Source organism: Zonotrichia leucophrys, chromosome 1A, assembly GCF_028769735.1.
Source record: "Zonotrichia leucophrys gambelii isolate GWCS_2022_RI chromosome 1A, RI_Zleu_2.0, whole genome shotgun sequence".
Taxonomy (NCBI): Eukaryota; Metazoa; Chordata; class Aves; order Passeriformes; family Passerellidae; genus Zonotrichia; species Zonotrichia leucophrys.
In genome coordinates, this window is record NC_088170.1 from 23,669,611 (window position 1) to 23,684,074 (window position 14,464).

The window sequence follows — 14,464 nt, forward strand, 5'->3', positions numbered from 1 at the left end:
CTGGTTATCTGAGTAGCTCCAATGGACATCACTATTTGCACAAACCAGTCTGAGGGTAAATGAATCAGTTTTCTGCCAAAGCACTGACCTCCTGTGATTGATTGACCTGGCGAGCAGCCCTCAGCTGACAGCAGGCCATAAAAAAGGGACTTGTGAGCAAAGGAGTGTCATTAGACTCTGAACCTCTTGGAGCCATGAGGGCAATACTGTTGGCAGTGGTTTACATCCCGCTCATCGTGGCTGTGGAACGGTAAGAAAACTCCTCTGCCTTAACTGGCACACATCTCAGCTGGCTTCATGGGTGACCTGTGCTTGTCGCTACTTGAGGTCTCCAAAAAGGAACCTTTTTTTAAAATAGAAGGAGTATATGACAGTTCTAGAAAGGACAATCAGGTTTTTTTTGTGTGTTTATTTTATTTGCATAGAATCCCTTTGATTCGATTCAAATCTATCAAGAAACAGCTGAAGGAAAAGGGAGAATTAGAGGAATTTTGGAGGAATCACCACCCTGATGTTTTTGCCCGGAGGTACCTGCATTGTTTCCCTGCAGATATTGCTTTATCAGTAGGAACTGCTTCAGAAAGGCTGTATGATTACATGAATGTAAGTACAGTTTTGGTAATGCAATCATTCGGACTCATCATTCTACTGGAGTCAGGGTTCTTTTCCCAGCACATTTCAAATCTAGTCTGTCAATGAAATTATAGAGCTTGTGGTGTCTTGTTGCTTTATGCTATAAATATTAGATCCTAAAAAACCAGGTTGCAATCTGTAAAATAAAGCATGTCTGGATCTAGGATAGCATGGAACCTGCGTAGAAAGCTGATGTAGAGTAGCAGTGGTAGTCCTGTGACAAGTTTTACTTTTGTACAGATCTGTAGTGGATTTGGTTGGGTCCCCAAAGAAGTATGGGAGGTTTGCCTGTATCAGTCTTGGCAAACTGCAGGGTTTTTCACAGCAGAATCTGATTGCTTCATTTAGTCATGTTCTATTTATCAGACTCTTGGATGCTGCTGTCTTATAAAAAAATCCCCCAAATCTCATTTATTTGATCAGGTGGAATCAAAAATCAGTGATGATAAAGACTTAAGTAGAGTTTTTTATTTTTCTGCTTTTATCTCTGGAATTTAATATGTATTAAATATTGGAGACTGACCTTGGAGGATTTACCATCTAAACTGAAAAAGGAAAAAATATTAATTTCTCTGGATCTCAGACAAGCAAGTCAGCAGGTCTACCATTTTGTAATCTGTCTTTCCTGGTTTTAGAATTTTGTCCATTTGGATGGTCTCTGTTTTCTGTTTTATTTGGTTTTTCTGCTATGCTTATCTGAAGGGAAACTAAGCTGCAGAAATGTTGTGAAGTCTTCACCTGACCAGGGAATGGAATCGAAGGGAAGGCCAAATTCATTCAGCAAGAACTTACTGACATTTGAGGGCCATAAAGAATAAAGAAATAAGTATGTGAAGAAGAACAAAGGACACTGAAACACTTCAACCTGCTCTAAAGCTTATTTCAAAGAGGGATAAATGAAAATCTCAAAACAACAAAGCAAATCCCACTTCCCCAGCATATTCAGGTAGCACCAGGAAAGGTTTTATTGCAGTGTGTATGTGGGGTTTCTGGTTGTATGTGTTTTGGTTTTGTTTTTTTTTTTTTTTATGAACATCACTTAGGTTTGTTTAATGCAGGAAGAAATAGAATCCTACTGTATAGTTGGATATTCTCTTAAATGGCATGCTTGCTTGCCCTTTCAAGATTGTGTCATTCAGACTGCTTATTCTGGGGTCAGAAACATCAGTTTATTAATTAACAACTGTGCACTTGAAGGTACATATTCAAATACTTGTATTACTGAAAAAAGTTTGGCAGTAGCTATTGCTTTTCTATCTGTGGTTGAATTCCAGAAATACCTCTTCCTAAAAATAGGTCTCTTAATGCTGAAGTGCTCTTCCAGGGCCAGATAGGAGCACTCAGACACTTGTATTCGGGATGTGGATAAGCACTTCACTCCAGCATTCACGTGTTCACAGATTATTTCAGTCTCCATTGGTATCCAGGGATGGTCAGTGGTTTCTTCATCTGCTGGCTGAACTTTGTCCAGTACATCAGGCACAGTTTGTGCAGCACAATAGTTTTTGACTTGCTAGAATAGTTGCTAATTACAAGGAAAAAGGGCAGCCACATAAGACAGTGTTTGTGCCCCTGGTCAGAGCCCTCTGAAGCTGGCAGAGGCAGGCCGTCCTGACTTTGCCACACTGTTTTCTTATTGACATCAGTAAGGAACAGCCTGGAAGTCTGTGTGGTCATGTGAGAGTTTCATCTTGAGAGTGACCTTGCCACCTCTGAAGCCAGTGCAAGAGGGTTTGCTGACTCCATAGGGAACCCAGCTGAATATTTGCTTAAAAGGCTTTACAAATGCCACACGTTCATTCAGCTGCAGTAAAACCTGCTGCTCAAAGCCACTTTGTAGATGTCGTATGATTATTCCTCTACATTTCTGTCTACTGATGAGGATCTTACTCTTCTGGTACACTAATTATGATGGACTTCCAGTCCTTAGAATCTGCTTTAAACCCAGAGAAGAATAATAAACATAATCCTATTCATACTGGCCCTATCACTAACCCTAAGCATCCTCTTAACTGCACTAAACTTTTGACTCACCCAAATAACACCCGATTCAGAAAAACTATCCTCATACGAATGCTGATTTGACCCCCTAGGATCTGCCAGGATTTTGTCGCAGTCTGAGGGGATTCCTAGTGGGTTGTTTGAGCCTGTTTCGTGGAGGAAGGTGAGGTGGACGAGGGTGAGACCTACGATTAGGAAGGGGAGGAGGAAGTGGAGGGCAAAGAATCGGGTGAGTGTGGGATTGTCGACGGAGAATCCGCCTCAGGCTCATTCGACTAGTGTTTGGCCGATATAGGGGATGGCTGAGAATAGGTTTGTGATTACGGTAGCTCCTCAGAAGGATATTTGGCCTCATGGTAGGACATATCCAATGAAGGCGGTTGCTGTGAGGGCTAAGAGGAGAATGACTCCGTCTCGCTCCAGACACGCTCTGTGTGGCTGCCTTCCCGTTTAAATGGAATTGCACAGAAGGCCCTGAGGGAGCGCTGTGGGATGCTCCCGATCCCGGCTCTTCCCCAGAGCAGCCGGCGGGAGGCTGCGGGGGCTGAGGGCCTCATTCCTCCCGCAGGCTCAGTACTACGGGGTGGTGAGCGTGGGGACACCGCCACAGAGCTTCACCGTCGTCTTCGACACCGGCTCCTCCAACTTCTGGGTCCCGTCTGCCTACTGCATCAGCGAGGCCTGCCGTAAGAAATGGTGCTCTCCCTGGCCCCTCTCTTGGCTTGGCTGCAGAGACCTTGCCCCGTTCTCCTTTCCCAAATGCTTGCCTGCAGCAGGGATCTGCAAGGGGAGGGTTTGGAGCATCCCTCAGAGCTGCTCTCCTCTCCCCAGTTTGCTGCTCTGTCCTTCATGGCACTCTGCAGCCAGGGCAGGCACCGGCTGCAACGGCCCAGAGTCCCTCTGCGCCCACCATGAGGTAAAAGGTGCAAAAATAGACCTGGGAGACCTGCCAACAAAGGTGGAAATGCCCATTTCTGTTTTAATTTTTCTCTAAAATGCAAAATTACCTCTCAGGTACAGAAAAACTGGTATGTCTGCAGGAGAACTGAGGTGCCTGCAGTACTTCTTCAGCACTTTTCTCTTGAGAGAAGCAAAAATCTCGTTCTCCTACATCTCATCTTGTTCTGCATTGGGGAGTGGGTGGACTGCCAGGACCTCCCCTCAGTGTAGAGGTGTCATTTTTTTTTGTGTAGGGGTACACCAGAAATTTAAGTCCTTCAAGTCAGATTCATATGAGCATGGAGGGGAAGCCTTCTCCCTGCAGTACGGCTCAGGACAGCTTCTGGGCATTGCTGGCAAAGACACACTGCAGGTGAGTGTCCACCAAAAATGGCTGTCAGCCTCCACATCAGCTGTCTGCAGGGCACTTCAGTTTCCTTGCCCTGGAAAACCTTCCCTGGTTTAGGCAAGGGCAGAGTGAGGTCCCACCAAGCTGAGAGGTGTGGGTTCTGCTTCAGCTTTGGGCTACAAACACAAATGCATCACATTTTATTTTTCATTTCTGCTTGTCTTCTTGGATCCTCTTCTGGGCTAATGAAGAGGCAGCCACATAATTAAGGCATTCTAAGGAATCAGTGCTGCCTACCTGCCAAATGGACACGTGCTATGTTGATGCAAGTCACACAAAGATAGCCAGGTTTTGTAAACTGAATGAATGCATTGATATGGATCAGAAATATGGCTAATTTCTTGTTATTGGTGGTGTCATTACTTTCAGTTCTGGTTGTTCTTTGCTTGGTTGATGGTGGTTGTCTCTTTTTTTATTTTTTTACCAAACAGATAAGTAACATCTCCATCAAGGGACAGGACTTTGGCGAGTCAGTGTTTGAGCCAGGAACAACTTTTGTCCTTGCCCACTTTGATGGTGTTCTGGGCTTAGGCTACCCCTCCTTAGCAGTGGGCAACGCTCTGCCTGTGTTTGACAGCATCATGAACCAGCAGCTGGTAGAGGAGCCAGTCTTCTCTTTCTATCTGAAAAGGTCTGTCTTTAAAATAACACTGCTAAAAAAGAAGTAAATCTATTTTAACTGTTGATAGAAACAACTGTGCATCTGTATAAAGCTTCAACCCTAGAAAGACATTCCCCCCATTTTTTTGATTCTTTGTGTTGTTTCTTTGTTTTCAATTTGACATTGAGGATTATAGCATGAAAAGAAAAAAAATGTTATGGAGAGGACCATGACTTTTTGGATAGAGATTTATTTTTGTTGGAGCGGGTCATAAATAAAAGTTCCCAGCTCAGACTCACCATGTCAGTTGCCAGAGGTTTCCCTCTGGCCCAAGCAGATGAGCAGAAGTGCTGTGCTACATGCAAATAGCCACATTTCAGAAAAATACTGTTCCCTAATCTGGACCGAGCTGCAACTCCACCTATTTCTTTAGTGTTTCCTCTGAGCTGACAGTAGCATCTGGCTCAGCCTGCTCCCCATGCCTACCTTGGTGTACACATTAAGTCTTCTCAGAGATTGTTGGGAGGGTATGATTTGGAAAACATACAGTGATAATTTAGTAGTAATCCCTTTCAGCCATCCATATCTGAATTAAGAAAGGGCTGTGATTTGACTTCTGCTTTTTAAGTGTGATCTCATTGGGCATACTGGCATGCTCCCATGCCTGTGTTAACCTGTTTTCTGCTTTCAGAGGAGACGACACCGAGAACGGCGGTGAGTTGATTCTGGGGGGAATAGACCATTCTCTCTACAAAGGTTCAATCCACTGGGTCCCAGTCACTGAGAAAAGCTACTGGCAAATACACATGAACAAGTATGTGTGTATGTATGTATGGATGGATGGATAGATGGATGGATGTATAAAAAACCTGGTGAAATTCACCTCCCTAGCTAAAGCCCCAGAGACAGAAACACCTGGTGGCAGAGGAGCAGGGGAGTTCAGCTGCAGTGTTCTAGCCCCTCAAAGAGTGGTTCCCCAGGATGAGATTGGGGTTTGTTAGTTCTGTAAATCTGCTGTGACCTGGGTGGCTGGTTATGTTTTAATATGATACACCAGTGGTCAAGATGAGCCTTGGTGGACTGTTCAGTTAAGAGGTTAAGGCACCCAGGAATAGAATCCAGCTCTGGGTCCTGCTTTCATCTGTCCTGCTAACTTTGGTCAAAGTAGCCAGTGTTCCTTTGTCCCACCTCTAGCACTCTGCCTAAATTGATGAGAACACACCTGGGGGTGAGGACAAATTCATCAGCAGGAAGCAAATGGTTAGAGTTGTAGGAGCCTCAAGAGAGAAAAGTGGGTCCACAGACATCCTTGTCTTTAGCAAAGCTTGGCAGCTAGTTTTAATCATAAAAACACAGAATCATTGGAAAAGATCTTTAAGATAATTGAGTACAACTGTCTATCCAGCACCACTACCAAGTACATCACTAAACCATGTCCTCCAAAGCCACATTCACACATCTTTTGAACACTTCCAAAGATGGTGACCCTACCACTTCCCTGGGCAGCCAGTTCCAACACTTCACAGTGCTTTCTGTGAAGAAATTTTTCCTAATATCAAATCTAAATCTACCGTGGTGCAACTTGAGGCCATTTCCTCTTGTCCTGTCACTTGTTGTCTGGGATTAACTTCAGTCAGTACTCTGATACTTTAGCTAGCAATAATGCAGTGTTTCAGTCACAGTGTATATGCCATTTGCTTAAAGCTGCTTTTTTTTCTTTTTTAATTTGCAGTATAAAGATCCAGGGCCGGGTGGCATTTTGCTCCCACGGCTGTGAGGCCATCGTTGACTCGGGCACTTCTCTTATCACTGGCCCCTCTTCACAAATCAGGCGATTGCAGGCATATATTGGGGCAAGCCCATCAAATACTGGAGAGGTAAAAACTGTGCAGCAGAAAACAGCTAGAGAGGAAGAGAAACTGGTATATGATGCAAAGGGTTGAAAAATAACAGAAATGATGGCTTGGACAGGTGCCAGCGAAGGCCTTGTTTCCAGGACAGCACTGGGCTCTGAGTCAAGCTGCTTTTGACCTCTATGCCTTGTCCCAGTCCTTTTCCTAAATGTTCACTTTATCTTCTATACTGGTGTTTAAGGAAATAATGGGAACTGAGGAATGGATCTGTACTCTGCATGAGAGATAATTTTCTTTTGGAAGCTTGGAGTCTTTTTGAGCTCCCCAGCTCTAGCTGTTGGCTCTCCCAAGCCAGGAGGGATTTGGTGCTGATGGCCAGCCATGTCAGGAATGGTACTTTAATGACAGCCCCACAGTGGCTTCACTGACAGGGCCCCTCACTGTCAGCAGCTGGTGTCATGCCAGAGCTCCTGGGAGGGACGCACATCAGTGTCACTCAATGCTGGCTCCTTGCAGGGTACAGGACAAGGCTTGCTGGCTCTTACTCTTCCTCCTGAACCTTACCCCACTGACCCTTTCCTGGTTTTCCTTTTTTCCCTGCTGCTGCCTCCTGCATCTCCCTTGCTGACACTCCTCCCCACTCCTTCCTGTCCTGCCTTCAGGGAAAGAGCAGTTTATTTTACACCCAGTTTATTTTACCATGCCTATTGCTGGCCCTTGGCTGACTCCCACAGACTCCCACAGGTCACCAGCACATTGCCACAGCTCCAGTGCTCAAGCAAAACTGAGTTTTTGTTAACTTTGTTAACAAACCCTGTGTGGCTTTTGTTAACTTTGCATTTCACAGGATGTTCTGAATTGGAAGAGACCCGCAAGGATCATCAAGTCCATCCCTCAGGAATGGCCTGTACAGAAATGCAACCCATGGCCTTGATGTTATTAGCACCATGTTCAAACCAACTGAGCTAATCTCAGTTTGTCTTGATCCTGACCCAAAGCTACTCTTGGAAGAAAAGAGTATTGCAAGTGCCCAGTGCACTGGACAAAGGGCAGACTAAAGTGGACTCTTAACTGACTTTCATTTTTAAGAGGAGGACTTTCAGTGACCTCTGTGTAGCTCCTGAGGCTCCTGATTCTTTCTCAATCAAACCTTTAATCTTGATTTTGTTCAACTTTTTAGATACATGCCAAAGAGTATGCTCTGATAACAAGTTGATTTTATAATGGTTCATGCTAATGAACACAGATAAAATATGTATTTCCAATGTACTTATCCTAGCCTAATACAAACAAGGAATGGGTCATTGCTGTGTAGGCTCATATATACACCAGTGCTGACCTGAGGACATTCATCTGGTATCTCAGATTTCACAAAAAAACACCCAGAAAATAGGAGTTTCTGAGGCAGATTTTTAGCAATCACAGACAGACTGCACATATTGACTCAAATTTATCCCAGTAAAAGTGAGTGCATCCACCCTGGGTTTTACCAGAACTTTTATCTCTTTTCAGCAAGGATTGATTTGTTCTGGATGTACTATTCTGTAATAGCTGTGTAAAAGAATTATGTCTTGCTTCTTGTATCCTACAAATCATTTTACTGGCTTTTTGTACCCTTGTCCCATGATTTGTATTGTTCTAATGGTATGACAGTTGGTAAGTGTGCACAAGATGTACGGTTATGTTTTCATAAAATAGATTGAAAAACAGCAAAAAGCAGGTTTTTCCTTCTAGGAAGCCTCTAAAAAATGACTTAAAAAACTACAGTTTACAGCAAAGGTTCCTCTGGGACTTGGAGCATTCTACAGTTCCGTTTCCCACAACAGTTGTTTCATGAAATAACTAGAAAGGCCAGGACATTATGTTCTCTGTTGCTGTAACTGAATATGTTATTTAGGTACATTAATGATCGCGCCAGAGTTTAGTCCTTCTGCTCTTTAAATCCCACTCCAGGGCAAAGTGTAAGCACAAAGTGCTATGTTCCTCACTAGCTATATTCCCCCTAAAGTGATGGCATGTGGGAGGACCTGGGGTGAACTGCACCCACAGGGTGCTCCCTCTGTGGCTTGAGCAGCTCCCTCTGCCCTGTCAAGGCCAGAGCATTGGAGAACTTTTGCTCAGCAGACCTTGCTGATTTAGGCTGGCTGGGGCTCACACGCTTAGTTGTGCCTTTGAGTTGCACAGGGAGGATATCAGAGCCCCTTCACCTCATTTCTCTTGGGACTTGCAAGGATTTTCATCAGCCCAGGGTCCCTAGGGTGCACTGGTCTGGGCTGCTGGGCTGGTTTGAGGGAGTACACGAAAGCTGGAGGGCACTGTTGGGCTGCCAGCCAGCCTGATGCTGTTTCTCTGTAGTAAATTCACTATTACCTACTCCAAAAGCCTTGAATCCAAGAGCAGTACTTGAAGAAAGACAGAGCAATCCCATCTCAGTCAGTGCATTGTTTCCAGTTTCTCGTAGACTGCAGAAGACTGTCGAGCTTGCCTCACATTAGCTTCACGATCGGACACCGCGAGTACAGGCTGGCAGCAGAGCAGTACATCATAAAGGTGAGTGTCAGCAGCTTCCCTGCTCCTCACTCACTGAGCTGGGCATGGAGCAGGCTGCTGCAGGCACATGTGCTTTCCCTTCCAGGAGTCTATTGATGACCAAACCTTCTGCATGAGTGGCTTTCAGTCTCTCGACATCCCCACTCGCACGGGCTCGCTCTGGATTTTAGGAGATGTCTTCATGTCTGCATTTTACTGTATTTTTGACCGTGGGAATGACAGAGTGGGATTTGCAAAAGCTGTTCACAGAAAGGATTACTACTGAGCTGTAATAGCATTTATTCTGTCTTAAGTTAATGTAATGATTTTCAACACATGTGTGAAGAAGAGCTTTTACTGCAACTCTGGACCTAAATGAACATTGTGTTGTTCCTCTCTAAGTTTTAAGGACTTTGCAGTGATCCTTGTCCCAGACGATATAGTTTGGTTAAATATCTATATGTTTACATCAGTGAAACAATTTTTCCTGAGTAACTCATGGACACTACAGCTCTCAGGATAAAGCAGCAGAGCCAGTCAGCGCTCAGATTTGCAAAAGATCAGGAAGAATAAAAATGCTGAACTGTGCCAGGCTGAAAAGACAGCAGCTGTGTGTGGGGAAAACTAATCCTAATTGTGCCTGATCTGGCTATCTCTTTTTTCTTCTTGTGCACTAGTTTTCACCTCATTTCCTACAGCTTTCCTTTCCCATCAGTATTTTCCATGGTTTGGGTTTTGTTCAATTTTATTTCCTGAGTGCCATGGAAATTCTCTTTAAATTAGCTTGCTCCAACCAGCTTATATAAAAGGGAATTTGACTGATGCCTGTGTGGCATCACCACTAATTTCAGCTACTGTTCCTTGCACAGTTTCCTGCTCCTCATGCCACCTCTCAGACCTGCTTTTTCCCTGGGATTCATAATACCTTGATAACTCTCCTTTTTTGGGTCTCAGCATTTGATGTCTGTGCCTTAGGTCAGATGCTGCATTTAGTGCCTGACTCCTCTCCCCCTGGGCAGTGTGAGCAGCTGGAGCAGCATCCATTCACATTAGAAACCCAGAGTGCAGCCCGTGCAAAGGGATACCAGTGTTCCTCCCCCTCAGATGAGTTATGGGGCCCGCTCACCAGCACTACACTACTACTGCCCCTTGCTCAGCCACTTCTTGTCACCAGTGGCAGGAGTTTCAGATGGAACAGCCACAGGTACCTGTGCTGATTTGGCAAAAGAGTCACCTAAATTCTACCCATTGAGTTATTTGTTTGCTAAACCCCATACACATGAATAAAACTTGACCAAACAAAATCTGCTTTACCTTAGTGCTGTTTCAGTTACATTTTCTGTTTCTTTACAGTGGTTCCAGTGCTGGGAGGAAGGGGAGTCGAGGGTGGAAAAACTATTGAAAATTCAGGTTGCTCTCTGTCCTGGAGGATAAAAAGTGTCTTGGCATGTTGGGGCTGCTTGTATCTTCCTAAAGCCTGCAAATGTCTGCAGTCCCAACCATGGGCATGGGCACCTTCCCAGCAGGGCAGAGCCATGGGCAGGTAGAGACTGGCCCCGTGGTGGCCCCTGGAACAGACGTTGGTGGCCCCCAGGCACTTTCTGCTGCTGTCTGTGTGTCTGGATGTGCCTGGCACAGACCAAAGGCAATATCCGCTGTTGGCCTTGGTGGAATCACAGCCCCTAGATTTTAAGTTTTCAGTTGTAAGACTCAATAAGTATTACAAAAACAGAATGGTTTTCCTGCAGGTATCTCTAAATACTGATCTTGCCTTCCAGTATGAAATAATCTTTCTCCCTGGTGCCTGTTTTCCATGACTCTCTATTTGCAGCCACATTGTGTTACACATTTGGCATCCAGGCTATCAACCTCTAGCAAAAGAGACTCTGCTGCCAGCTGTCTCTTTCTGCAGATGAGACTGAGCTGTGTGAAGTTCCCCCTGTATTTCAGGCCAATCTTGCCTTGATTCCCCTTTTTCCATGTCACTCTTAAACAGTGGATTAACCATGAGCTAACTTATTTGTCTAGAAAATGTCATTTGTTTGGTCATGAGCCAAGATCAAGAACAAACATCTATAAAGCCCCATCCCCCATTTAACAGCAGCAGGGTATTTTTGTTTTCTCTACTACGCAGCACACTTAACACTCTGGTACATTTCCATTATACATACAGTATGTATGTGTTCCATAAATATGAGTTTGCAGAGTTAGAGATCTGTTATTTACAACAGAAGATTTTCAGGGTGTTGGGACATGTCCCCACAGCCAGTCATTCCCAGCACTGACGTCTTGGCTCTATGAATTCCAGCACAGAGTGGGAACACATCCTAGAAACAGGTGGAAAGTCAGGCAGCATGCACAGGGGTTAGTCCTCTCTTTGTTCTGATATATCTGATCTTGCTCAAGATTAACACCATCTTATTGGAGCAAACTGTTGCCCTGACCTACTCATCTATCCTGGCCCTGTGCTATCCTTGTCCAACTTTGCCAGCTTCTGTGCCTTGCTGTTCCTGGTAGACATCAAGTTGATTTGCATGTCAGGTCTAACTCTTGCCAGAACTGCTTCTTGAGTTCAGTAAAACCAGGACGATGGTGTGTCTCAAAGTGCCTTTATTCATGCAATAATTCAGGATTGCTAATACCTGTGAACATGGATTGCAGATTGTCGGGTTGCCAAAGTACTCCATTTACCATGCTAAGGCAAACAGCTTACTGAGAGAAGTGCGTAAGAGAGCACATAATCCCAAAAGACAGTTTAATACAAATCAGAGTACACTGATGTTTGCCAAAGTGAGATAACAGGCTAAATGACAAGAGGAAATTTTTCTGGTAACTCATCCCAGCGCTAGCTTCATTAGAAGCAACGAACAGAATGCTGTAGCTGACCTGGAGCTGCCCCACTGGGTTGTGTTATAGATTGCATTGCATGACTTCAGAGCTGTAATTCCTAATTAAGCTCTTACCTACCTAATGGCTGCTGTGTGGCACCTTCAGCCTCCATCAAATAATGAACACTGTTGCAGGGCTGGGGAGTGCTGGCAGAGCGAGTGGGAGAGGTAGCAAAATCATTGCTGATTAGAGGTATGATGATGTTCTGGTGGAAAGCAGCAGTGTGCCTCCTGGGCAGCAGCCAGGCTGAGAAGAAGATGAGCAGAGCTCGATGATGAGAAGCTGGGAAGGCTTTTCACGCTTAGCAGTGCTGGGATGAAATAAGCTGATGTCTGGGTTGGGGACAAAGAGCATTTTGGTCCAATACCTTAAGCCCTGGTGGAAGCTGTGTGAAGGATTGGAGGGAGCATGTATGGTGGGACAGGACTCTCAGTGCAGATTTGTGGTGGACACTTGAGAGTCGTCTCTAAGTTCTGGCTGAAGTTCCCGTACAGTGTGAAGCACAGCTCCTCAAGCTGATGTACTGTGAGGAGAGAGTTAGATTGTGGGCCAGGCTTCCTTCACAGCTGCTGAAAACCCTTCTTATACATGACTGGCCAAACTCCCCAGAAACTTGTACTGCTCTTCTGACAAAAGTGCTATAGAGGAAAGCAGCAGTTACTTTTACTTTGTTTCTAGCTGTGTGACTGGAGCTGTCTGGCTGTCCTTAAAATGTATTATTTGTACTTAAAATTAGCCATTTATTATTATTTAAGCACATTGGTAAATTAAGTTCCTTGACAGTTGCAGAGGCAATTAGATTGAGAAACATTCAATTGAAAAGTGTGGCTTCAGCTACAAGAAAGAGGGAATCAGGAGGAAAAAGGGAATACTTCCACAAGCTGCATAAGGGCCATTCAGAAAATTGGACTGCTAGGCTAAGGTGCTGTTTATTGCTGTAAAATTTCACTCCACAGAGTTTCTCATTTTGTTGGTCAAACCTAAACATAGCAACCTGAATTGCCTGAAGACTTGTGGAGTGGCAAGTGTGAGGTTGCACCAGAATGCCTGACTCCAAACTGTGATCAAATTTCAATAAGCTGCTGTCAGACACCAGTGTCACCTCATCTCATGGTGTGAAGTCCTTCCATAGGTGCCTGGCAAATCTGTGCATGGCTTTCCTGCATAACTGGAATTCACATAATATGAGTTTAAACAGTGCTTCCTTGGGCCAGGTGTCCTCTGCTTCCTGAACTGGCGGGACAAACAAACGTGTTGTTGTCTAGTGTCTTTGGAGGGTTTGAGAGCATGGCTCTGCTCAGACTGTGCCTAACAAACAGCAGCAGGAGCCAATTTCCAGGCTGAAATAAAGCTGGAAGAAGTACAAGTGGGGACGGCAGTTGATTTTTGTTCAAAGCCTACCCAGATGAGATAGGGTCCTGCTGTAAGTGATACCAGCTAGAAGGGTTCCTCACCTAAGCTGTTGGCTGTAGGAACAGGAGCAGGCAGGTCTGTTCATTCCCTTCCCAGGTCCAGGGAGTCCTAAAGTCTCCCAGGAGCCACTGGTGTTACCAGTTACTATGGCAGAGAGGCTGGTTTGTTTTTTGAATGCAGCCTTCTGAGCAAGAGAGCTGGTGGACTTGCGGTCCATGCAGTCCATACTGCTTTTGCTGGTTGTTGCAGACTCACAACCTTTGGTCCCCCCCTCTCTCTGTCCTTTCAGTCCCTGAGCTACCTTGTCTCTCCCTTGTCTGTCCTCTACTCACTGATGGGAGAACGTTGGCAGCCCGCTCCCGACTGCACTTTTGTAAACATAGCTGAGAGCTAAACCCAAGGAGCTGTGGCTGCTTTCCTGGCCTACTTTGAGACTTCTTTTGCAGGAGTGATAGCTGAAAGGCCAGGTCACTATCAGCAGGTCTGGGGAGGTGGCTTGGTCATCTCTGGAGCAGCAGGAGCCACCTAATGCTGACTTAGGTTTGGGTTAATTAAGAATGTGTGTGGTACATCTGGTTAGCACGGGAATGAGGGAAAAGTTTCGGAAGTGGAGACCAGTTTTAGTAGGAGTCATGGGTCACTTTGTTGTCTGCCTGGGATGACTACAGCCTGTGCACTTCCAGCTGAAGGGCGCCACAAGAGTGGAGTCTTAGGCTTAGTTGCACCTTCAGCTCCATCACCTCTTGAGAGAGTGCTGCTGCCCTGTCATCCCTAGGGAAGCTGCCTGGGAGCCTCATTTTACAATAAACTGTCACTGGGCATGCCACATATGTGCTCCAGGGCTCAGACACACCATGCCCATCAGCTATTTTGCACCTCCCATTACTTAAAATGAAATTAAACATTTAATCCTTTTATTTTATCTACTCTTTAGTGGCATAGCTTTATCAGGCGTGGGGCAGAATACTGTCCTACACAAATGTGAGGCCTGATTTTTCAAGTGTTCCTCCAGGCAGTGAGAGATGATGGGCTGAATCTCTCCAGGCTGACAAAGGAACTGAGCCCACATCTTGCCTTTGAGTAGAAACCAAAACTGTTGGTGGATCTTACTGGGATGTCACGAACTTTAAGCTGACGGAGCAGACAAAGGCAGCAGAGTTCAGTGCATATCCAAAGTAGACAGAACCATACCCACTC

General features: G+C 45.2%; 1 protein-coding gene across 1 annotated transcript; it reads left to right on the forward strand.

Annotated features, from left to right (window-relative positions):
- The first annotated feature begins 172 nt into the window (after window positions 1-172).
- Window positions 173-10,266, forward strand: LOC135456996 (cathepsin E-like). Its single transcript, XM_064731238.1, has 9 exons — window positions 173-250; window positions 426-603; window positions 3,203-3,320; window positions 3,828-3,946; window positions 4,414-4,613; window positions 5,275-5,397; window positions 6,316-6,460; window positions 8,888-8,986; window positions 9,072-10,266. Exons 1-9 carry the CDS (start codon window positions 195-197, stop codon window positions 9,249-9,251), a joined length of 1,218 nt encoding a protein of 405 aa, XP_064587308.1. The 5' UTR covers window positions 173-194; the 3' UTR covers window positions 9,252-10,266.
- Window positions 10,267-14,464: the final 4,198 nt, after the last annotated feature.